General features: G+C 34.2%; 1 protein-coding gene across 1 annotated transcript; it reads left to right on the top strand.

The window, feature by feature from the left end:
• Window positions 1–380: 380 nt before the first annotated feature.
• Window positions 381–4664, top strand: LOC110999321 (toll-like receptor 7). The gene has a single exon (XM_022268328.2). It carries the CDS (start codon window positions 603–605, stop codon window positions 4353–4355), a length of 3753 nt encoding a protein of 1250 aa, XP_022124020.2. The 5' UTR covers window positions 381–602; the 3' UTR covers window positions 4356–4664.
• Window positions 4665–25044: the final 20380 nt, after the last annotated feature.

Below are 25044 nucleotides of genomic sequence, written 5' to 3'. Positions count from 1 at the left end.
CTAATAACACAGACAAGTAAATAATACACATTTTGTATTATATATAAACTCTGATGAATTTAACTATACATTATATTTTCTAAGTGTGATAAGTAAAGTACATTTTTTAGTCATTAATTGAGACTCCTTATTCCACTAAAATCGTTGAAAATGCGATATGATAATATTTCTAAATCACATTCGTGAATTTACATTTCTGAACACAAAAATTATAATTAACATGTATTTTACTCCAGAGACATGTCAAGTAAAGCGAAAACGTCATATACGTAAGTGCTTTTCCTATCACTATAAACTAGCTATGTGCGGGCTTATTCGTATCTATGCAGTGGGTAATAGAAATGCGATGGTGCGATTCATTCCCTAGCAAGTAGCCGGCTGCCGCGCATTGATGGCGTTTCACCGAACACGGCAGTCGCGGTTCCGGCGCCGAGAGGGGTTCGCGTCTGGATAACGCTACAATGAGACTCGCGCAATATAATTATTACACGCTCAACGATATCGTATCCTCATATAAATAGTGCCGCCTATTATAATATGATCGCTCGCGACAAACGGACCAAAGTTTTATTTATCAAAACAAGTTGACAAGTGAAAATGAAATGGACAAAGTGCGGTTTAAAATGATAATTAGCGTGATATTCTTTTGTTTAGTGATGGGCGCGGCGCTCACGGGGGCGCCTGACGCTGCAGATGCATGTTTTCGAGTGGCCGGTGAGAACGTTGTGAAGTGCAATGTACGGACGCTGTCCTCGGATCGGGAGCTTCCCGGTTCGATGCACTCCGATGGCGCGGAAAAGCTTGCAATCACCTGCGGGCCGGATCTAATCGAAACCACTATCAAGGATCATCAGTTCAGTAAAATGAAAGATTTAGCGGAGATCACTGTGACCAGTTGCAAAATCCTTCGTCTGCCTGGAAACGTGTTCGAAGGACTTCGCCGTTTAAAGACCTTGCAGTTACGCACCATGAATAATGATTGGGGTCATAATAAGGAATTGGAGATGTCCTTCGGCGCCTTTAACGGCCTGAGGGAGCTTCACACTCTAGATCTCGGCTTTAATAACATAAGAAAGATACCATCCGATTTGTTCTGTGCTCTGGAAAACATAATTTCTCTAAATCTCACCCGCAATAAGATAAAGTTTGTTGACGAGCTTGGCTTTGGACACAAATGTGGTTCAATGTTGCAGACTATCGATCTGAGCTACAACGATATCATGTCTTTGCCAGCTGACTCTGAAATATTACATCTGCGACGGCTTACACGACTATACTTGCAGAACAATAAAATAGGCGAGTTGCCCGCCGAAGTTTTCAGTGACCTTCTATCGTTAAAAGTTGTGAACCTCTCAGATAACGCTATAAATTATTTGCCTGAAGGCTTGTTTCAAAATACGAAAGAAATTCGTGAAATTTACTTGAGGAACAATGAACTGGAAATATTGCCAAAAAGAATATTTAACAGGTTGGATCAGTTGCTTGTTTTAGATCTTTCGGTGAATAAATTAAAGGGCGACCACATAGAAGATGAAACGTTTAGTGGTCTAATACGATTAATTGTGCTCGACCTGTCTCATAACGCTATCGCCCGCATCGCTCAGAATATGTTTAAAGATTTATTTTTTCTACAAAATCTTAACCTAATCAACAACTCCATAAGTTTTATTGATGATAACGCGTTTTCACCACTTTTTAATCTCCATACATTGAATTTAGGGCTGAACAAATTACGAACAATTGAAGATCACATGTTTAACGGATTGTTCATATTGAACAAATTAAATTTGAATAATAATTTATTATCGTATGTAAGTGAAAACGCGTTTAAAAATTGTTCCGATTTGAAGGAATTAGATTTAAGTTCGAATAAGTTTACTAATGTACCGGAAGCAATATCACAATTACCATTTTTAAAGTCGTTAGATTTGGGTGAAAATTTATTGACGGAAATAACGAATAGTTCGTTTCAAAATTTATCACAGTTAACGGGTTTGCGTTTAATCGAAAATCAAATTGGAAATCTCACAGCGGGTATGTTCTGGGGAATGCCTAGCCTACAAGTGCTTAATATGGCGAAAAATAAAATACAGTCGATCGGTACTGAAACGTTTCAAAGAAACTCCCAGTTGGAAGCCGTGCGACTTGACACTAACTACATTTCAGATATAAATGGAGTATTTGTGTCTTTGACAAAGTTGCTATGGCTCAATTTATCCGAAAATCATTTAGTCTGGTTCGATTACGCTTTCGTCCCGCCGAACTTGAAATGGCTTGATATTCATGCGAACTTTATCGAAATTCTTGGTAATTATTATAAAATTCAAAGCGAATTACGCGTTAAGACATTGGACGCGAGCCACAATCGTATAGTCTCTTTATCAGCCATGTCTTTACCAAATAGTATTGAACTTTTATTTATAAACAACAATGAAATAGTTACAATAGAGGCTGATACGTTTGTGGAAAAAACTAATCTTACACGTGTTGACATGTATGCTAATAAAGTCGAGACATTAGATGCGAACAGCTTGCGTATCGCGCGATCTGATGACCGTACATTACCTCAGTTTTATATAAGTGCTAACCCTTTTCGATGCGACTGTACAATGAAATGGCTTTTACTTATAAATTCCGTTACTTCCCGACAATACCCGTACGTGATGGATTTGAATAATGTCGTATGTAAAGAATCTTATGTCCGCGGTGTCAAAAACCAAGCCGTTAGTTCTCTCCATATAAAAGATTTTCTTTGTAAATATGACAGCCATTGTCCCGATGATTGTACTTGTTGTGATTTTACCTTTTGTAATTGTAAATCGGTGTGTCCGCAAGACTGTTCTTGTTATCATGATTCGACAAAGACGACGAATGTAGTTGATTGTTCCGCGAAAAAAGCTAATACAATACCTCGCGATATGCCAGCGACTGCCACTCATATTTACTTTGACGGGAATTCTTATAATGAGCTTAATGAAACCCTATTTGAATTGATGCGGAGTGCTATTGTAATTTATTTAAATTCCAGTAATATAATAAGTGTCCAAAATAACACATTTCGTGAACTGGGTGACCTCAAAATACTGCATTTGGACAATAACAAATTAAAACGCCTTGGAGGCCTTGAATTTTCTAAATTAAACAACTTAAGGGAATTATACCTACAGAACAACGCCATTGAGTTCATTTCGAATGTAACATTTACGTTTTTGGGTTCTTTAGAAGTTTTACGGTTGGACGGAAATAGACTCGTAAATTATGGCCTGTGGCATTTGGACAATAACAAAAAGTTACAAACTCTGTTCGTCGGCAATAACTTATGGTCTTGTGATTGTAAATATATACAAGGATTCCTCACATACATATCGCAGAATGTAGAGAAGGTTGTGGATATCCGTAATCTTTGGTGCATCAGTGAGAAATCTAGTTTATCGAAGAAGCCATTGAGTTTAAATGTGACGATTTGTAGTGAAATAAGTGATAATTCAGTGATAAGCGCGTTCTTCGTCTCTAACAACATACCATTACTGGCCTCGGTTCTCACCGGGTTCATGCTTATTTTATTAATATTAGCTTTAGTGTTCACATTTAGATACGCTTGCAGAATGTGGTTATACTCAAATTGCGGTATTAAGCTCTTTCCCCTAGCAAGCGCTTTTAACGACGCCGATAAGCTTTATGACGCTTATATTTGTTACAGTCCAAAAGACGAGGAATTCGTTATAGAATCCTTGGCGCGGGAGCTTGAAAACGGCTATCCATCGTATCATCTCTGTTTACATTATAGAGATGTTCCACAATTTGAAGCAACTTACGCCCAGTTCCCTGACTTAGTGGTCGAGGCGACCGAAGCCTCGCGGCGTATAATAGTTGTTCTCACAAAGAACTTTATCTTAACGGAATGGTCTCAGATAGAATTCCGACAAGCATTTCAACGCGCACTCCAAAACAATCCACATAAATTAATAATTGTCTCCGTAGGGCTCGCGCCGCGAGATCCGGAATTAAAGTCGTATTTAAAAACGGGTTTAGAGATAACGTGGAAAGAGAAACGTTTTTGGGAGAGGTTACGATACGCGATGCCATCGTGTAAGCGGCGCGGGCATAAGTTGAAAAGACTCAATTACGGAAGGAATTCCAATACGTACACAATGGACGCGTCGGTATTAAACAGCACTTGTCAAACGCTCTGCGGCAAATCGGCGAATTCCGCTGAACGTTCCCCATGCGATCGTCCTTTATCCGAACACATTTATTCCACTATCGATTCCGATTATTCGTCTAATGATTTCCAAGGCCGGCACAATCCGCAAGCTGTGGTATTACAACACACAGTTCAGACGTACCTGGTTTAAAACGTAGTTGTAACGAAAGATCTCATTAAAACGGTATCACCAAGATATCGGTAGACATTCGTTGAGCATGTCTCTTTACTGTGAAAGTTTTTGAATGAATCATGTCGTCCGATGGTGTATATAGACCTCATAGTGTTAACTGTGTAACTTTTGTACAATAACGATACCAAATTTCGCATTTAAAAGATTCGCTTATTTATTGAATTTTGTTTGAAATGTTGTAAGTATTAATTTGAAAGACTGTAAATTATTGTAGATTATTCGATTATGGCTGATGTTTGTATAGATGATTAATAAAATGTTTATAACTTGAAAGGGTCTTTTATTAATTTCAAATTTTATACACGATTCACTCTAATTACTCAGGCTCGACAAAATATTTTTTATGGATTTTCATTCTATTTTTTGTTAGTACTCAAAACCCAATGTTGCTCACTCCGATTGAATAATGTATATTGTACGTAGGTATAACGTAACAAGGGACAATACATGTTTTATTTCGAATCCAATCCCTTTTTTACGATTCTAGCTAGATTACAGCTGTTTCGTGGTATAGTATTGAAAAAATTATGACTATTGAATTTCATCCCGCGAGAATAAAATCTGTAGAATTTCTCGTATTTGCCTTTTGACTATGTTTTTTACATAACCACTTGTACATTAACAAGAAAAATACCTTACAACGAAAGGCTTTACATATAATTTTAAGTTATAATTGTGTCTAAATAGATGTTTCTAGGGCTAGCAAGTCTTCTATAAAAAAATTAAAAACACGTATCTTTTGTGGACTCAAAAACGACTCCATTTCCTGTTAACTAAGCTAAAGCTAATAAAGAATATTTAAGCTAATAACTGGCTTCTTGTTCCAAATGTACAGTGGCCTATAGTTCCTAACACATTGATAGGGTTGCCTGATTGAATAAACGTTCAAAATAGATTAGCTGATATGATTTCTGACGCCCCTGTGCGTAACCAAATTGTCGAGTTAAAATTTTGAGCGTGACAACAGCGCCCCCTGTGCTACTATTAATTTTATTGCTTGTAAAACGAGAAGCTAATTTTGAGTTACGTTTTTATTGTGTTAGCCGTGAGTGGCGCCGCGGGTGAGGCTTACGCAACGCGGGGTGTGGTACTTATCAGTGGAGAAATGAGAGAGGTTTTGAAACTTTTAAAATAAAACTTGTCTCAGAACTTTTGAAGGTGTCCTGATGTTTTAGGCAAAAATAATGGTAAATCGTGTTTGCTCATCGTTATATTCATCGAACTACTTTGCTTGCTGCAAAGCCTTAGTGGTTTCAGCATGCGACTCTCATCCTTGGGGTCGTAGGTGCGATCTCCGGCTGTGTACCAATAGACTTTCTGTCTGTTTGCGCACATATCATTCGCTGGAACGGTGAAAGGAAACATCGTGAGGAAACCGGCTTGCTTTACACCCAAAAAGTCGACGGCGTGTGTCAAGTTCAAGAGGCTGATCTTTTAGCTGTTGATCTCATACTTACCTATTGGGTTGTACAAATTATCATGAACCAGATACAGAAATTTGAGGCCAAGACTTAAAAAGCGCCACTGGTTTTTTTTAATTTATTTTTTATATACACTTTGTGAGTTTTATTTCATCTACATTATGTATATTACAAAAAATCGTATTAAATTAATGCATTAACAGTTCATTAAAATACCTTACGTAAATTCAAATATAACACGTCAAAAATATCACAGAATCCAACTGTGCCTTTGTTGCGCGTAGTACCTTAAAATTCAGGAAGCCTTTGATAACACTATTTACTATAAAGAATATTATCTAATCCTCAAGATTTTTCAACAGTTAACAAACAAACGCGACTCCCGTCCTAATTAAACAAAAAATACCATAAACTTTACAGCCATTACATGCATTTGAGTAATAATAAAGAATGGGGGTCTATATCAACATTGATTGCTGATGTAAACTTTATGACATAATAAACCATCTTATTGCTACGCCATTGTCGTCTTTATGCAAATGAGATTTTGGAACTATAATGAGAAATCGTGTTACAAATATCACGCCCTAGAGAATCACGAATGTTTTTATTGCTACTGAAATGTCTACTGTATATGCGTTTATTACGTTAACATGTGTTAAGATTTACGTTTCTATTCTCATAAATATTAAGGAATAAAAAAGATTCCTTGACAGTCTCACTCTCTCTATCTTTCAGCTCTGGTGCGAATGATATTACTCCTCCAGTTTCGGTCCTGCGCATCGTTTTGGTCACGACGTGTCTTTGACTCGATCAGGCCATCTCGTTGGCGAACGTCTATGCAGTCTTTTGCCTTGAGTGTGGCCATCACGATGAGCTTCTCTAGATTCTCGTCGCCCATAAGCATTGTGTAATTAACGTACGAAGTGGTGCTTTGTCGGCATATGGTTGATAAACGAACTATATTATATATGTAATAACATAGAATGGCATATGTTCTGCAGTTCCAGTTTCAAATATTATTTTAATTAAGTATAGGGCCCTGTAATACAGACAAAATTTATTACAAACAAAACACACACACATAACCACACAAAATAACAATAATCGTAGAAAAAAAACCATTTTACATCTGGTGAAGTAGCCAAGACGAATAGACCAATAAAAAAAGAAATATGTGCTGAAAAGCACACAATAATAGTCTATATTAGAACCTAATAGACCAATGATAATATTAAGTCTCTAACTATTTCTAAGACATACTTATGCTAAAGTTTTAGATAAAACTATTTAAGTGGTGTTGAAGTATTTGTATAAGCCAAATAGTGATGAGGGTGCAACTTTTCTCGAGGAGTTTACAAACACTCATGTGAGCTTTGTCATTATGAGTTTTAATTTTTTATTTTAAACGTATAAAAAAAATCTTTATACATTTGACTCGTTGTTTTGTTATATAGTAAAATACTTATATAGAACACCGATTATGTTTGTTAAAACGTTTTGTGAATACTATACATAGTACGCCCGATATCGGCTAAGTTAGAGGGAAGTTAGTGTTAGTCGCGTCAGCTGTCAAAGTCAGATGAATATTTGACAGATGTTCGTATAAATTTATTCGTACGGCTGTTAACGCATCTTTAAAGGACTTTCGGTGCAAAAGCGATAAGAGAATAAATGATTGCTCGCGCGTGTCCCAGTCGAGCATTGTATTAAGAATTAACAATGAACAGTGAACATTCACAATTGTTATGAATACTTACGTCAGATCCCAACTCGTGCCAGGCTTTGAGATGCGAGATGTAACTTTGTCGCAGAAAATAAATATCAATTGGTTTTACTTTTCCCAGAAGGACAGACGTGAATTAAGAAAATGGTACTTATAATTATTTTTTGTGTATGAGTAATAGCTCCGTCTGGGGAGCGAACTGGGCTCAATTGTTTCGACTTTCCAAATCTACATAGATCTTCATGCTTCGGGTATAAATAAATTCATTGAAATTAATACAATTAATTGCCTTGGCCAATATCAATGAGTAGAAAAAAATTGTACTACGAGCCAAGGCTACATTTTGCTCACTCAGGTCAAATCCTCGGAATTACATCTCAAGAGTATGCGCAGGCACTCTCTCCAAAATGTTATAATCATTTAGAATTAATAGCATTTACTTATATCGTTTATTTATTCCTTTGTAGTACGTGAGTCGTAAATACTTATTGTGCAAATAATTTCCTCTATTATTTAAAGCATCCAGGTACTGTACAAATACTTTTGATAAATCTTGGATTCGATGCCATTTTAGGGAGTTTTTGTTTAAAAGATAGTCCTTTCATTTATAATATTTTTTATTGCAACATTAAGAGGAAAGCGGCCATCAACATTAATGCACTTTCTATTTCATAAGGATATCCTAGACGAACAAACTATCTTTATAATAGCCTGACCTTCTTTCTCTTCTCATCTGTGCCTCAGGGGTATCACTTATTTAGCTTTGAGATTAATTGTTGATGTTGAAAATAAGTGTTTTAATTGTCAGACTCTGATACTAACAATACATCAATCGTATAGTAGTTTTATTATAGGTTTACATCGTCTTTACATATAATAACTAATGTATAAAATTTGATACGAGATCAGTCCACAGACGGAGCTATTCAACATATATAAAAATAGATAATTAGTCCCATTTACTTCATTCAAGTTTGTCCTTCTGGGTAAAAAGTAAGTAAAAAGACTTGATATTCATTTTCTGGAACAATGTTACACGTCGCATATCTCAGAGCCGGGTACCAGATGGGATCTGACGTAAGTATTCGTGTCATAATAACCCGATCAGTTGAAAAGCCCAGACGATTAGATTAATCGATGTTTAATCGAACATAAAGCAAGGATTACACCATAATTGGCAATGAAATATGAATATCTGGAACCGTTATCCACGTGCTAAGCGATTTATATACACGACTTTTGTCTCGAAGTGTAATGTATGAATGATAATCGTAGTGCAATGTGATATGAATATGTTGGAAGTTGGTGGGTGGCTAGTAGTTGCGTTGAATGTAAATTGTGTATTAATTCATTTTTAAGAAACTGTTGTAGTATGTTTGTGTGTGTAGTATGTTTGTGTGTGTAGTATGTTTAAAAGATTTTAGTTTGAACTGCACATAAACAATTAAATTAAGTGATTTCCAAAAAAAATTCTAATGTTTACAATTCTTGTATATAAACTAATTAACGACTAATAAAATCTTTGTTGTTTAATCAATACTTAATATTGTTATTGATTAATGCATTTCGAAGTCGCCTAAAATATTTCCAAGAATTCACAGAGTTATTTTAAATAGATATAACAGTGTTCTATTTTAGTGCTTCCATAGTTCGTTATAAGCCTTAAATCAGAACAAGTCTTATCAAATATATAATTTATAGTATATATATACATACTACATTTATACTTTTATTTTATAAAAAGGGGCAAACGAGCCTACGGGACGCCAAAAGGGGGCGTCATAGACACCCATTTTAGTGGGTGCTTTACCAGCGATTGAGGGAGGAGTACACTCCAACTTAACGTTTCCGCTGGTAAACAGGTCATGCCGAAAATAGCAGGTCCAATGTATAAATATATAAACTGAAAACCTAAGCTTTATTTTTATAAAAATATTCTTTAAGAAAACATGTAAAATAAGAAAATAATAGGTACCGTAGTCAGCTGAACCGCGGAAATGGGCGCGCATCGTGATTGTATTCATGAATATAGAAAAGCTTTCATAACATTGCTGACAAAAAAGAAAACAGTTACCAATTTAATTATACTGTAGCTTTATAAAATTCTCATTCACAAGGTGTTCTACGGTTTCAATGAAAGTGCATTTTCATCGCCAAAAATTGCGAGCTCAAATAAAATTTTCCACGGAAATTATTTTAAAGGGTTGAAATTCGTGAAAACGTTTTATAGATACACTTCCACGATAAGATACCTTGGCAACATTTCAAATATATCACCCGTCGGAAAAAATTTGAATTTCTATATTTTACGAAACCTCTATGTTTTATGGATTTGTTTCTTACTGTCGCCGTTACTATAATGTATATAACGAAGCATTGGCCAACTTACTACGTCTGCGTTAACCTTCAAATAAACAATGCATAATTATTTCTAGATTAAGAGCCTGTTTCACAATGTACGGATAAAGTACCAAATAGCTATGCAACACAATTTATTCGAAAGATAAAAATTTCGAATAAGATACTTCGCATTTCATGACGAATAGCGCTATTTGACAGTCGTGAAACGCAAAAATACTGTTTAAGTAATAAATAGCTTATTTGGAACTTATCCGGACATTGTGAAACAGGCCCTTAGAATTAAAACGTATTTTTCACAATCGGACGTCGTTCCACAACTGAGTTTTTCTGAAGGCAGTTATTGCCACGCACCACCACTTTGTAGACCAGCTGCCTGCTGAAGTATTTACCACCCAATTCGATTTAGGGTACTTTAAAAAAACAGCGTACCAGTTCTTAAAAGGCCGGCAACGCACTAGGAAGCCATCTGGAAATGTCAGCATGGGCGGCGGTATCACTTAAAAGCAGACGAGCGACATAAAAAATATGTCTATAGAAGATGGAGTGTTCCATAAATATAGAACGTTCTATACAAGTTTTGCAGGTTTTCTATGCTTTCACATCTCAGATAACAGACGTGAAACAAATATATGGGTCAGCGTGAAAGAGTGTCTGATGGACAGGTAGACATTTAAACCCTTCCAAACCACTTATGTTTGTTTGTTGTATGTACAGATGACTGATATCGGGTAAGGGACAAATCCCTACATTGATTTTCCATTTATCAGTGTGATCTGGGTTATTTCTCAGAGCCTGAAAAATGAATTTTCTGAAACAATTTCCGTAATCTGGTAGGATTTGAATACTGGACCATTCAACATCCGTCTATATACGCCTCTACTTGTAAATTGATTAAATTTTGCGATTTGATTGTTTTTTGTTTTCAGAAACTAAAATTTTGAGAGTATTTTATGATGACTCCCGAGGTTGTAGGTTCGGCCGTGTTCATTCGCTCGTATGGTGAAGAAAAACATTGTAAGGAAACTTGCCTATTAGAAATGAAACAGATACAAAAATCTGAACCTAAAAAAGGTATATGTGAAAGCAACAATAATAACCAAACACATTAGTACAAAGCAAATTCCAATTTCAACATTGCTTGTGTTGTTTATTAAACCCACTGTAATTACGGGCAAGTCTTACGCCCAAAAATTCGTTGTGTAAGTCAGGCACAAAATGATAAAAGAAAAATAAATGTTCACGAAACAGATGCAGAAATCTTAGGCCCAAACCTTAAAGGTTATAGCGGCAATTTTATATCTTAATGGACGATATCTAACCGAGTTATAAACAACTTCTTATAAACCTGACCCACAAGCTAGCACAAGCATGTTAGCCTAGGCTCCAAGATAATTACTTTGACATCCTGTTAGATTTTTTTGTTGATTGCAAATTGGTGTAGAATTAAAATAGAATTTGTTTGTATGGTTTCAATAGTGGAGTTTCATCGAAATTGGTCAGTGAAATAATGCCTGTTTTATTATGTAACAGTAGCAAGCCTTTAACGCCGAATAGCGTCTGTCGGCCAAAATCGCCTCATATTCAATACTAATCTGTGTTGTTAGAGTAAGTATCATTTTGAAACCATTTTTAAGCCAACCAATCAGAGAAAGGTTTCTTTTTTAGTTTATTACTGAAATTTTGGAAAATTACTCGTATTAATACTGTACATTTCGTTAAAAATAAAATAATAATTTTTATACTTACCAAATTAAGGAATCACATATATTTTATTCATTGTATATAATAACAAGAATATTTTATTTCTTATGTTACTAATTTTAATCAGTTAAATAAACTCGTACAGTTTATGTTTTGAATGAACTTAAATTATAAACTTCATTTTACCAGGATTAACTTGAAGCCATCCAGGTGTATTTGCAAAATTGATTTTTAATCTTTTCACTAAGAATATGTTTTTTTGTCTTTAGCTTCTTGCGTTTTTTATGTGTCTTACCTTAAAGATAACTTATTGAAGCGAAATTGTGGGACCTACATAAAATAAACGGGTCACAGAGCTTTACGTAAACATAGACGAGTGCAAGGACCTGATATGAATGAAAACCGGTTTGTGAACCGGTGGTATAACGGGTTCGTTTCAGTGAAAATATGTTTTTTTGACATAAATAACTATTTTTAATTTAATAAATAACTATTTTTTTTGAATTGGCTCGGAAATATTTCAGTGGGTAAATGGTTCAATATAGCGGTGGTTCCCGAAAAAAACTGCCTTACAAACGCTCCGTTGTGGAATAACCTTAATTCTTAATAAACGACTCCAAGTACTTTAAAGTTAAAAACATAGACAACAAAGTCTACCCGTATGCTACAGTAATTCCATGAAAGAAATAGACAATGTCAATTAAATATCGTAGCCAATTTGGCACAGCGCAGTCGTTCGAGAGCTATAGAGCTGAGGAGTGCAATTCCCTTGCACTTCTCAAGGTATGAGGACTCGCCAATTAGACGAGACGTTCTCACTCAAACGCTTAATCAACTGCGGTAACACAAAATGTAATTGTATGACTAATGTTCAACAGTATTAGGACTTGTTTGATTGTACGATGCTTTCAGTATTATTATTAAAGCTTTATTTATCCATATCCATACAACAATTGGTAGTTTACATTCCTTAATATAGTTAGTATACATTGTAAAAAATTAAGTTAGATTTCTTTTTCGTTTTAGTGGTCTAGATTTTGTATGACCTCTAATAGGCAACGATGGCGGAACGTCGTGAGGCGCATCACATCTGCCAGTACTACATAGCGGTCATGACCGCTCTGTCAAGAGTGTACCGGATAAGAAGAAGATTGTATATTGTAAAAAAAAGCATACTTTCATTAACCGTCATATAAATACCTAAAGCAACTTCTTCCACACTGTACACCACATTTGGATCTGTTTTTTTCTTCCTATAACCGTTTTTCCCAGGCACCTTTACAATGTAGTCAGCCCATTGCTTTTATGGTTCACGTTTTATTCCTGGAGGTACCGGCTGGCGAGTGGCTTCGGGGGCCATCTTTATCTGTACATCTTGCAACATATCCGGCCCATAACCAGCCTGTGAAAGTGCCACTCAACTATATGAAAAATGAATTATTTTACATATAGTAGTTTAGTGGCAGATACATTTTTGAAACCATTATTGTTAACAACAGAATCACGTAGAGGAGATTATAATGTTCATAAGATATTGACATAAAAAAAGTCGAAATGAATATCAAATGAAAAAGTCGAGCTATATTCATTGCAATATTTTTAAATTGAATCCATCGAGAATAGACGTGTAACAAATATAGATGAAACAACATAATCCCAGTTTTACGAGAACGTTTTATCTGATCTGGCAATATTTGAATACAGCTATTTTTAACGATTGCATTTTCAAAGATTTCCTGTAAAGTTAACAATGCAGAATGTGGAGAAATATCTAAACTAGATGTTCGGGACTTTATTTTCGTAGAAAAGCAGCCACTGAAATTTTCTATTACCTACGCTGGATTATTTTTCTTTATGGTCATGCCACAGTTATTTTAAAACAGCTAGCGTAGTCTGTAAGTGCGTTCGCGCTAAGTCGAAACTTGTCATGGCGAACTGTCAACTGCCAAAGTTGAAAACGTTTGCGTTATACGTATTACCATATGGATTTAATTTTATTATCATAGTGATATCTTGTCATAAGTCTCTCCAAAGAGATCCTAAGATAACGTTAGGTTCAATCAATTTTAATCCTAGACGGAAACAAACACACTTGCGAATTTATTCCAAGTAGATTTGACATCGCATAAGTCGCGGAAAACTAACTCGAATTAGAATTTATCGATTCCGAAATCTACAGCACTGTCGTATTTCGGCAAATACCACTAAAGCCTGTGCCAAGATTTAATATCTGTGGCTGGCCATTTAGTTCGGAGAAACAGATCTGTCGATACCTGTTAAGAATCTCATGTATAATTAAACCGGTTCGCCACAGGATATGAGAAGTGCAGTAAGGAAGAAACAAATTATAAACTTCCTATTCTAATTTCGCTTGGGACAAATGTAGGCAAAATGAGTGTCACAGACTACTATAACGCACTGTTGGCGGTATCTGTGGGTATCAATGTATGTGAATAAAAATATTTAAAAAAATTTAGTTTTTAATTTTTTATAATTAAAGGCCGGCAGGGCGCTAACGAGCCTTTTGGCTGTACGAGTGTCATCAGTGGAGTCAATGGATGTTTGCCTCGTTTGACCCTAAAATCTTTGTTGTTTTTGACTTTGAAAATATTACAATGACATTGCATTATACCAATTTAAACAAATTAATAAGATTTCAGAACCAGGCTATTTAGAACTGGGTTAAATTTGTGACCTAGTGACAGATGTGGAACGCTCTGTTTGCAGCCGCGAAGACCTCGCAGACAAAATTTAGGGAACAACTAACAACATTGTACCAAAAAACCTTTGTTGTTTTCACCTATATGTATTTTTATATTAAGTAGTGTATGTTCGTTATTGTATTTGAATGCAGCGGTAACGGCCTAGTGGTTTCAACGTGCGACTCTCAACCCTGCGGTTTTAGGTTCGATTCCCGACTGTACACCCCTTTTCCTGTTTGTGCAATTAACATTAGCTCGAACGATGAAGGAAAATATCGCGAGGAAACTGGATTGCCTTAGATCCAAAAAGCCGACGGCGTGTGTCAGGCTCAGGAGGCTGATCACCTATAAGAAAAATGATTATGAAAAAAATACAGAAATCTGAGGCGAAGCCCTAAGTTGTAACGCCACTGATTTATTTTATTGTTTATTAATGTTTATATCTAATGTTTGGTTTATCTAGATGAAACTGCTTTTTAGACTGCGTATATCATAAGTATTATCTGTCTCCATTTATTTTTCTTATATTTTGTGCTATTGTAATGTAAATAAAGTGTTAATATTATATAATAAAATTATTGACAGTTGTCCAGTCTCACGATATAAATAAAAGAATCATGAATTCATCTCTCTCATAAACCCACTTACCTACTATCTTATATATATTCTGTGGGTCTCCTACTCCTAAATGGAATAGTTATATATATGGTTAGTCCAGCCGCTAACTCCATTGTGTTTTATTGCTTATCCGCTTATAACTGAAGCAATATATCTTACTGAGCTTTAATTGGAAAGCCCTTTATTAATTTCTTTGGGTTTATGCATATTTGGTATCTGGAATTTGCTTTGTACTGTGTTTAGTTATTTTTATATACCATTCCTACTGCTGATGAAAGACAAAATATGTTTTTATTTTTATTATGAATTAACTATTAATTACTTAAGATGTAAGGTGGAACATGTTGTAATGTTTGCAGCTCCTTACAAACATGGTGTAAAACAAAAAACTTGGCATCAAAAGAGTGGCGGAGAGTTTCTACGCCCTTGATGTGAGAACTGGCAGTTTAATATGCATTTTATGTATATAATAGCATTTAGCATTTAATGTGTATTTCTTTATTGATGTTCATAAGAGTACATTGTATTACCTAAATGAATAAATGATTTTGAATTTAAATTTGTATCTGTTTCGTAGTAATAATAGGCAAGTAGGTGATCTTTGCCTGACGATGCAATGTGTGCGAGTGCGAGTGTTAAATACGTACATAGACATTGTTGCACAACTGGGGTTCGAACCTAAGATCTCAGGGATGAGAGACGCACACTGAAGTACATACAACAATACTTTTAGTTAAAACACTTTTTATTGTGAGGCCTTGAAAATTATTTCATATAAGAAAAACATACGAAATTGAATACAAAAGAAAATTGTCTCACAAACTTGGACCAAAAATAAAGACAGAGACTAATAAAGTTGTAATATAGATTTGTTTCTGAAGTTGGACCACCTATTTTGCTGATGCGTAGGATGGTATGAAACAGTAGCTCTTCCCACATTCAATCAAGCACTCAGCCGGTACTAGTCCATGAGGGTTATAAAGTCCCTTTATTTGCTCACTCAACATTCTTAACTCTTTAAATAGTGCAATAAGACAGCATAAGCTAAAGTCATTTTTTTTTAATGAAATTTAATTAAATTATATAATAATTATATAATCGGCCAATATTCTTATATTTATAATTAGGGTTATAAATATAAGAATATTGGCTGATATGTATGTCCGTCCGATGCACTATGTATAGTTTTTATTTTTATGTATATATTTTTTGGAATAAATTATTTTGCCAATAATATAGACGTTTAATTTATATCAAACATACTTACATACAAATCTTTCCTCTTCATAATATTAGTATTGATTTATTTTAACACATAAAATATTTTGAATTTTATATTATTATTATTTGTCAAACAGATAAACGTAACGTATCGTGTGTCTATCGTTAGTAACGAAACTTTTCGCTCTTTATTGTAAGTTTTATGTATTCATCAATTATTCTCGTACTATGTCGATGTCATACTATCACAGCAACTGCTACTATCCATAAAATAAATAAGGCAAGGCGTAGATCTGATTGAGCCGCTTTAATTTCACACAAATCAGGTCATTTGACAGCGAAAGGTTAAGCCGAGGGTACCTGCCGCGCTGATTGCAACTGGGTCGAGTGATCAGCCCCCGGCTGTTGTGTTTTATTTGCAAGTGCGAAATGAATGTGGATAATGATGAAAAATACTGCTTTTATTGTTGTATTTATGACTTTCAGGTAAGAAAGATTATTATGTGAACGTTTTGGTTTCAGAAGGTTTTGCTAGGCGCCATTTCTAGTATTCAGAATGATGTCTTGTTTTGATGTGAAATGAAAATATTATGATTTAGGTTATTATTATATAATTATTACATAGTAGGATGAATAATTCGTAGGCTAATAAAAAAAATATTTAAAAAAATTTAATATGAACACTCAATTAACTACTTATATTGAATATTTTTAACGATTATAGCGGTCATAAAAATTTTCGATACCATTATTTTAGTATGATTTGTCTTTAGCCTCAAAATAGCTTTCAGTTTCGGCGACCTCTTCATAAGTAGAAATTTCTATCCAGCGAGCTTTCACATGAAGTTTGAGAACAGGAAAAAGTAGCTGGAGGCCAAATCTGGAGAATACCGTGGATGCGGAAGCAATTCAGCGCAATTGTAATTTGGAATGGAATTTTGCCTCTTATATAATATTATAACTTAAGTAAACGATGTAATTGCATATTTATAGTGTCTCATTTCTATTCCATATAATATAATAATATGCGGTTTTTAATTATAGGATTGTTTTTTTAGAGTTTGACTCATTGTATCAACTTGAAAATTTCGTGTCTGTTCTTTTACTTTATTATTATAAGCTTATAAAAGTTTATTTACTTATATTGAGTAATAAAACAATACCTATATTCGAATACGATACATATTATCACATATATATAAATTAAACATTAAATATTTCGCCCAGGTTTCCAGTCCATTTGAATTATAGGTGCATAGCTCATGGCAAAACGTATTGCCGAGAAAATTGAATGTCAAAATGTTCGACTCTAACTTATATATTGAATGAGTCTTAATTTCGTTAGCGCGACAAATGGCAGGTGATTCATGGTAAATGCTCTGCGGTGTAACATAATTTAAGTTAGACCCTTAAACTTAGCTCTGAGAGGCCGCTTCTTATTAATTTTGTGGCTTACCAAACAATATAACCGTTTTCAATACGACTTTGTAGTTAGCGTCATAACTCTGTGAATTTCCTGCTAAAACTAAAATAATTATTTCGCATTGGTAAGCGCAGGAGGAACAACTAATTCAATTTGACAAGGAACAATATAAATCATACACAGAAGCTTGACCACGGAACAAAAGAAAAATACATGGTAACTGTATTTATATGTGTTAAAATAAATTCTTCTAAATAATACAATAATTTTATGCGCATTTAGACATTTTATTATTGAAATGCAATAAGCAGCGGTCGGCATATCTGCGACATCGTTTATTTATCGAAGGCTGTATCAAATTATATCATCATACATCAACTTTGAGTGTAATCGAAATGAAAGTGATTACAGAGGCTAAAGAATAATTTTTTAGAAGAAATAAAGTGTGTAAGTTGTTTAGAAATTTGGAAGTCAGGAATTTATTTGTGTTAAAATATTTTTTCTCTTTTTTTAATTATTTTTCGAATATTTTGCTATTGTAGTAGTAGAAGTAGAATGTGGTCAATAAACTAATAAATCTTAGGAATACTTTGACACACGATTTTATCAGAGATATTTAATATTCATGGTGCTATTGTGCAGGGATTGGTTTTAAAATAAAAATAAATGTTTCCTGTATTACATGGGCACATTATTCGCATATACACATCGAACTAGATTTAATACATACACAAGCGAGTATTATATACATAGAGATACAAACAGGTTCTAGTCTAAGGCAAATCTGTATTACTTTTGTATACCCAGTGATTAAAAGTTTTGTTCTGTTTGAAATGTTTGTGAGACAAAATACTATGCAGCCATAGTTCATAGCCTAAGTGTTAAGGGCGACTCTAAAATTTTTTATTCCTAATCCAGTTGCGCAATTGAGTCAGTTCTTACTAAGTGCGCAAATAACGGTGAAGAAAAAACCTAAAAGAGCTTAGAAGAGCTAACTAAGATAGACAAAGACAAAGACAAAAATAATGTATTCATATAGGTAAAATAATGTACACTTATGAACGTCAAAAAAAAAAAGAAATATAAAATGATTCTAATTTTATATTTACTGCCAGTTCTCAAATCAAGGGCGTAGCACGGAAGAGAAGAACTGGCAATATATATGGATCAAGCCTAACGAAACAAAGTCATTACACTAGTAGTAAAACGCGAGTGATTATTTAAAATAATCTAGTATCATGACTCCTACAAGTTAACGGTGTCAGTAAATTGCATTGGTACGCTGTAATACAACGTAATACCGCGGGCAAAAAGTGTCGAGTCATCACTCTGCGGCCATTCACGGTACAATGACTCTTATTTAGTCCGATCGCCTCTTGTTAAAATTATAATTGGATGTTCTTTAGTATTTTAACAATCGTTTTGAACAAGTTTGAATTGAAATGAAAACCAATAATAACCCTAATAATAATATTTATTTAAAATTAGTAGCAAAATATCAATCACTTGATTTGCGTGTAATTTTTTTAGACAATAGTAGAGCCAACAGTTTATTTCTGACTGACCAACAATACAGTGGGTGGCAACCCTTGGTCTTGACGACAGATATCTGTGTCTGTCTCTTGATCATGCTCCTTAGAGGCAAGTAGGTTAGCCTTCTGTGCCTCACAGGCCGTAATTTTGTGTTTGACGCATGCCTAACGTGACCAGACGTTTTGAACGGTACTGTGTTTGAGCAGCAGCATTAAAAATTTCAAGAAAAGAGCGTTCTTAAAAGGCCGGCAACGCACTCGCGAGCCCTCTGGCATTGAGGATGTCCATGGGCGGTGGTATCACTTAAAATCGGGTGAACCTCTTGCCCAGAAAAATAAAACTTTAACAGTGCTTTTTTAATTGACTAACTACTTATTATATGACCTAAATTAACATTATTTTTAATGTAAAGATCTATCTGTTTTGTTTCCAAATAAATAAATAAGTAAATGTCCATTTATTCGTTGACTCAACATTTTAAGTTACTTACAAAACAAACTTTAGGCATGCCTAACGATATTTCCCTGCACCACATAGAAATACTATAGCGTAAGCCATTAGAGGTTTAAGAGACGCGTGTTTTTTCCACAAAATTTCTTGTATTGATTTTCCCAATGCCAGAAATATTATTCAGTTAATAAAAATTACAAATTCCATGCATTTTTGTCATCTAATATATAAAATTCTTGTGTCACGGGGTTAGTAACCGAACTCCTCCGAAACGGCTCGACCGATTCTCATGAAATTTTGTGTGCGTATTGGGTAGGTCTGAGAATCGAACAAACATCTATTTTTCATCCCTCTAAATGTTAAGGGTGGTCCACCCCTAAATTTATTTATTTATTTTTTAGACAAAATTTTTCGTTTTTATTTTTTTACGATACACCATACAAAAATACACCCCCAACCCTTATGTTTTTTTTTGTTAATTATAAATTTTAATTTTTTGGCACAAAAACATGGCAAAACAACGTTTGCCGGGTCAGCTAGTATGTCATATATATATTCATCATATTCTGCGCCAATTCTCTAAACATTTATTAATATCTTCATAACTAATATTTATACGTGACATTAGATTTGGTTGAGCATGTTTGAAGAATGTGTGCCTAATATGAATTTAACACATTAAGGAATTTCAACCAAACAACGTGACGGCATAATCATACAAATCCTTTAGTTACAATAATATATTTATTGGAATACCAATGTTTGAAGCATTTAGCCCAATTCGTCGCGTCTCTGACGCCGTAAAACGCAATTACCACACAGCGATTGATAACCGCCGAGATTGTAACATAGGAGATGTTAAATAAGTAAGATGTGAAAATTAACAAAAATGCGAAAGAAGATCTTTGTCGAAATAGTTGTATATTTACGCTTTATAATGTTATTTGCCTGTTCAAGTTAGCTGTAGAGAATAGTAATTAACAATATGCTTCGTGTACGAAAAGCAACCATGTATTTTTGTTCTCTACAAATCAGTGTTATTGCACCATTTTTATTAAATTAATATTTTGTCTCTTTCTGTCTAACAGTGATTAAAAGAGACAGATGATCAGAGTAGTTTAGTTAGGCTCAAGTTGTTATGGACTTCTTAACCGTTTTCGATAAAATTTGTACACCGTATGCAGTTTGATCTGACTTAAAACATAGGATAGCTTACATATCTTAATAATTCTATTGTATGTATGCAGGACAGCATCTGTGGGGACCGCTAGTATGAATATACGTATATATTATTAATGACTTACTCTATATTTATATACAAAAATAAACGAAAATAAACGAAGATTAAAGGAAATGAACGAACATTGACGATAATGATTGAAAATACACGAAGATAAACGGAAATAAACGAAAATTAATGAAATAACCGAAGATTGACGAAAACAAACGTAGATGAACGAAAATACACGAAGATCCACGAAAATACACGAAAATGAACGAAAATTTACCGAAGATTGACGAAAACAAACGTAGATGAACGAAAATACACGAAGATCCACGAAACTACACGAAAATAAACAAAGATACTCGAAGGTACTCGAAAATATACGAAGATTAACGAAAATACACGAAGATTAACGAAAATACATGAAAATAAACGAAGATTGACGAAAACAAACGAAGATAAACGAAAAAAATAATCTTTTGATGTGTCGCCCGTGAGTATATGTAATGTAATATATATTTTTTTCACTTCAATTACAATTTTAACGTCCTGAATTATCTTCGTTGAAAATACGACTTTACAATCTCGCCACTGTTTAGTTAATTCTGTGATTTATTGTACTCGCTGCTATTGTTCACAATCAAATAGGCAGCAATTAATATCCGGTTGTGTTAAGCGCAATAAATCACTTCAAAGATTAATGTCTCAGCACCTATCTATGTAATATGTCACATATTGCCACAGATTAGTAATTATTTACTCATATTCGGTTACGATTCCGTTATGGGTATTGCTATATATATATATTTCTAATTAAATAAATCAATTTAACCTCTTTTAGGTCTGCGATTTCCAACACGTCGGTTTCCTAACTATGTTTCCCTTCGCCGTACGAGCAAGTGTTAAATGCGCACATAGAAATAAGCCATCGGTGCACAGCCGGGGATCGAAGCTACGACCTCAGGGATGACCTCAGGTGAAAATCAGCAACACTGATTTCCACCTGATGGCAACTTAAAGCTGAGTTGGGACCAGTTTTAATTAAAGTGATTGTGATTGTATTTCTTTGAGTGCGTGAGTGTGCTTTAATCAAACAAATGTTCTTCTTTATTTCTTTCAAATTTACGCTTCTTTTATTTAGTACAAAGGAATGTTAAATGGATATAAATATTGAATATCCTCTTTGAATTTGAACGAACAATAAACCGTCTATTTGCGTACCTATAACGAATGATCTATATAGGATGCGGTGATTTCTATGTCCCATTGGGGCACATTGAGGGGTATGTGATAAATATAATGTCAACAATATGAAAAACTTTATCGGGCGATTTGATTTTAATATATACAATTATAGTCTGCTGTATAATCTGATATCATAAAAGTGTAGGCGCTTAATTATGCGTTAAACTCACGAATTTTAAAATTATTTTGAACCGTATCATCTCGACGACTGTCGCTGCACAATTGAGCGTATTTTGAAGTTATTTTTTGCCATTCACCACCATCATGTGGAACCAATTCGACTTGAGGTCTTCCAAGAAAAGAGCGTACCTATTCTTAAAAAGCCAGCATCGCACATGCAATCCCTCTGGCAATGTGTGTCCATTGGCGGCGGTCTCACTAATATCAAGGTAAGCGCTATGCCTATTTGATCCCTGTTCAATCCTTGACGCAAAATTAAAGATAACTTAATTGGTCACTCTGAGAACAGTGGTATGCATTACTGATAAACACATTACATTAGAATGTAATCTAGTTTCCTAGAAACGTGAAGTGTAACTCTGATACCGAACTTTCAACAATGTTTAACTAAATTCGCTATTCAGACTATCGCCTGCAAAACTATTCTATTAAACTATGCTTCAGGATTTATTTATGCTTTAGATTGATTCATTTGTCTCTTCTTTCCGAAGTACACGTTGTGATCAAAGCTCAGCGATGCCCAGGTCTGGATATCCATAGTGTAAGGTGTACCTTACACTTTAAAATCGATTTTCGATTATTATTTTTTTGCTTTGTTTAATATTTCTATGTACTCTTCGTGTATATCATGTTTGACTAGAAGTATTTGTTACATTAAACATGTATATTGTAATACTATAACAATGTGTCGAGCAAGTATGTGTTGGCAAGCTTCATCAATAAAATAATGAATTTTTGAGAAGGATTGAATTAAGAATGATTAACATAATATTGGTTACGGGCGACATTATTAAACGACTCCAATGAAAGGATAAGATTGTGTTTTTTCTCCCGTCTGCATGATAGAGGCGTCAACTTCATTTATTTATTTTGCTTTGTTTTTTAAGGAGTAGAAAGCAGGCGGGTTATTTAGAGTGGTAGGCAAGTGGGTTGCCGGCTGCCTCTAAGGTAGTGGTAAGAATGGCAGCTGGTTCCATAAAGCGGTGGTGCGTGGCAAGAAGTGCTATGTCGTGGAACGTCGATGTCAAGGTGAAACTGGTGATTTTCTATGCTTTCATTAAATAATCAAACTAAACAAATTTAGATATAAATCCAAAAAGTTCTTCAGATATATATATTCATATATTTGCGATAAAATATGCTGAGAGGTTTTGCGTTTTATGGAATTGTAAGCGATGGCCCGGATGATCAAGCTTCTTAGAAGCTGTTTATCCTTTTCTTCCAGATAACTGCTGCAAGATGATGCTGCTGGAACTAAGAGCTCCTCGATAAGTTGATATCGAGTATTCCGATACAAGCTGAATATTGTAATGGCTATAAAGACAGTAAAAAATATTAAGTTACTTTTTTGTGAAATATAAATTTTTACGTTATCAGATATCAAATTAATCCTTTTGTATTTAAACCAACGTATTTATGGTGTAAAATATTATGTCTATAATAACCGAAATCAATTTTATTGTGAAAAGGTAAAATAAATTGTGAGGTTGTATGAGGTATTTAATTAAATTACCAAAAACCTGAGAACGTTCGCTGTCATGATATCATTTCCCGCCAAAATTCACTAACTTTTGTTTCATAATAAATTCCATCATTAATATTATATAAACTTAGTATTTTAATAGTTTAATAATATTAAGTTCAACGCCTTATTTGCCTCAAGTCCAGTTATGTAATATATATATTCACCCTGCAATTGAGGGGCACAATAAATCTCTTCTCTCCCATTTTTATTTAATATAAGCAAACATGGTTATGGGGCTGAAATTAAACCTTATCACATGATTATTAGGCGAATAACTTTATAGTTGCGCAGAGGAGATGTGAATGAGGAGAAACTGATAGTTTGGTACCAGTTGGACCAATCAAGAGAAAGATTCATTGTTCTCAAAACCGTACACTCTCATAGACGGGCGCTAGACAGAAACCGGTGAAAACAGATAGCCCGCTCCAGAAGCTTCGTTGCTGACCACGACATGAGCTGCCGATTTAAGAGAGAGAACTTTATAGTACTTGGTAACTATGTTACTAATTATATGTATAATATTAATTATTTTGCAGAATCAAAACCAGGAACGCATTGCATAATATCTGTCTGGTATTGCAACGGTTTACCACGACACATGTTGTCTTGTCTATGACGACTGTAAAATATTGGAAATGTCGTTTGTAAATTTTATCTCAAATTTTGACGTACAATTCTGAAGTCTTATTTAAAAAAGTAATTAAAATTATAATGCAGGCTTGACAGTAGTAACATTGTAAAAGTGAAAAGGCCTTTTTTAGCACGTGTTATGCTTGACCTAGTGTTTTTCAGGCCCCAGTATAATTGGAGTACCGCCCAAAAAGCGAGTAATTGCCGACCCTTGGTGAGAAAAATTACAATGTCCGTATTCGCAATATATATGTTGTATAAAGTGACCATTTATTATTTGACTCACAACGGGACATTGGTTTCATTTAAGCCAAATAATAAGTAGTCAATGAAAAATAAATTTTCTATACCACGACTTTTAATTCCACATTTGACATAAGCTACTGTCATTTTGTAAAATAATGATACCACATATAAAAGTGTAGTGATGTACACAAAAATTGATAAGCAATCGCGATTTATGTTTATTTAATATTGGTGTGCCAATGAAACACTAAATTATTGATTTTTATTTAAATAAATACATAATTATTCATAATAATTATTTTTTAATTAGTAATTGCTGCTTTATTTTATGAAAAGTTATTATTTATGTTTTTTATTACTGAAAAAGTAATGAACTTAATTAAATTAAGTCGTCATAACTAAATTATCCGTTCAGAAATATTTAATTTCCTGATATACTT

This window comes from Pieris rapae, chromosome 3 (assembly GCF_905147795.1).
Source record: "Pieris rapae chromosome 3, ilPieRapa1.1, whole genome shotgun sequence".
NCBI classification, from domain to species: domain Eukaryota; kingdom Metazoa; phylum Arthropoda; class Insecta; order Lepidoptera; family Pieridae; genus Pieris; species Pieris rapae.
The sequence above is the reverse complement of the archived record's forward strand: the minus strand, read 5'-3'. Positions and strand labels throughout refer to the sequence as shown.

Excerpts from the sequence above, each read along its gene's own strand:
- LOC110999321 (XM_022268328.2), top strand. The coding sequence starts at position 603 with ATGGACAAAGTGCGGTTTAAAATGATAATTAGCGTGATATTCTTTTGT.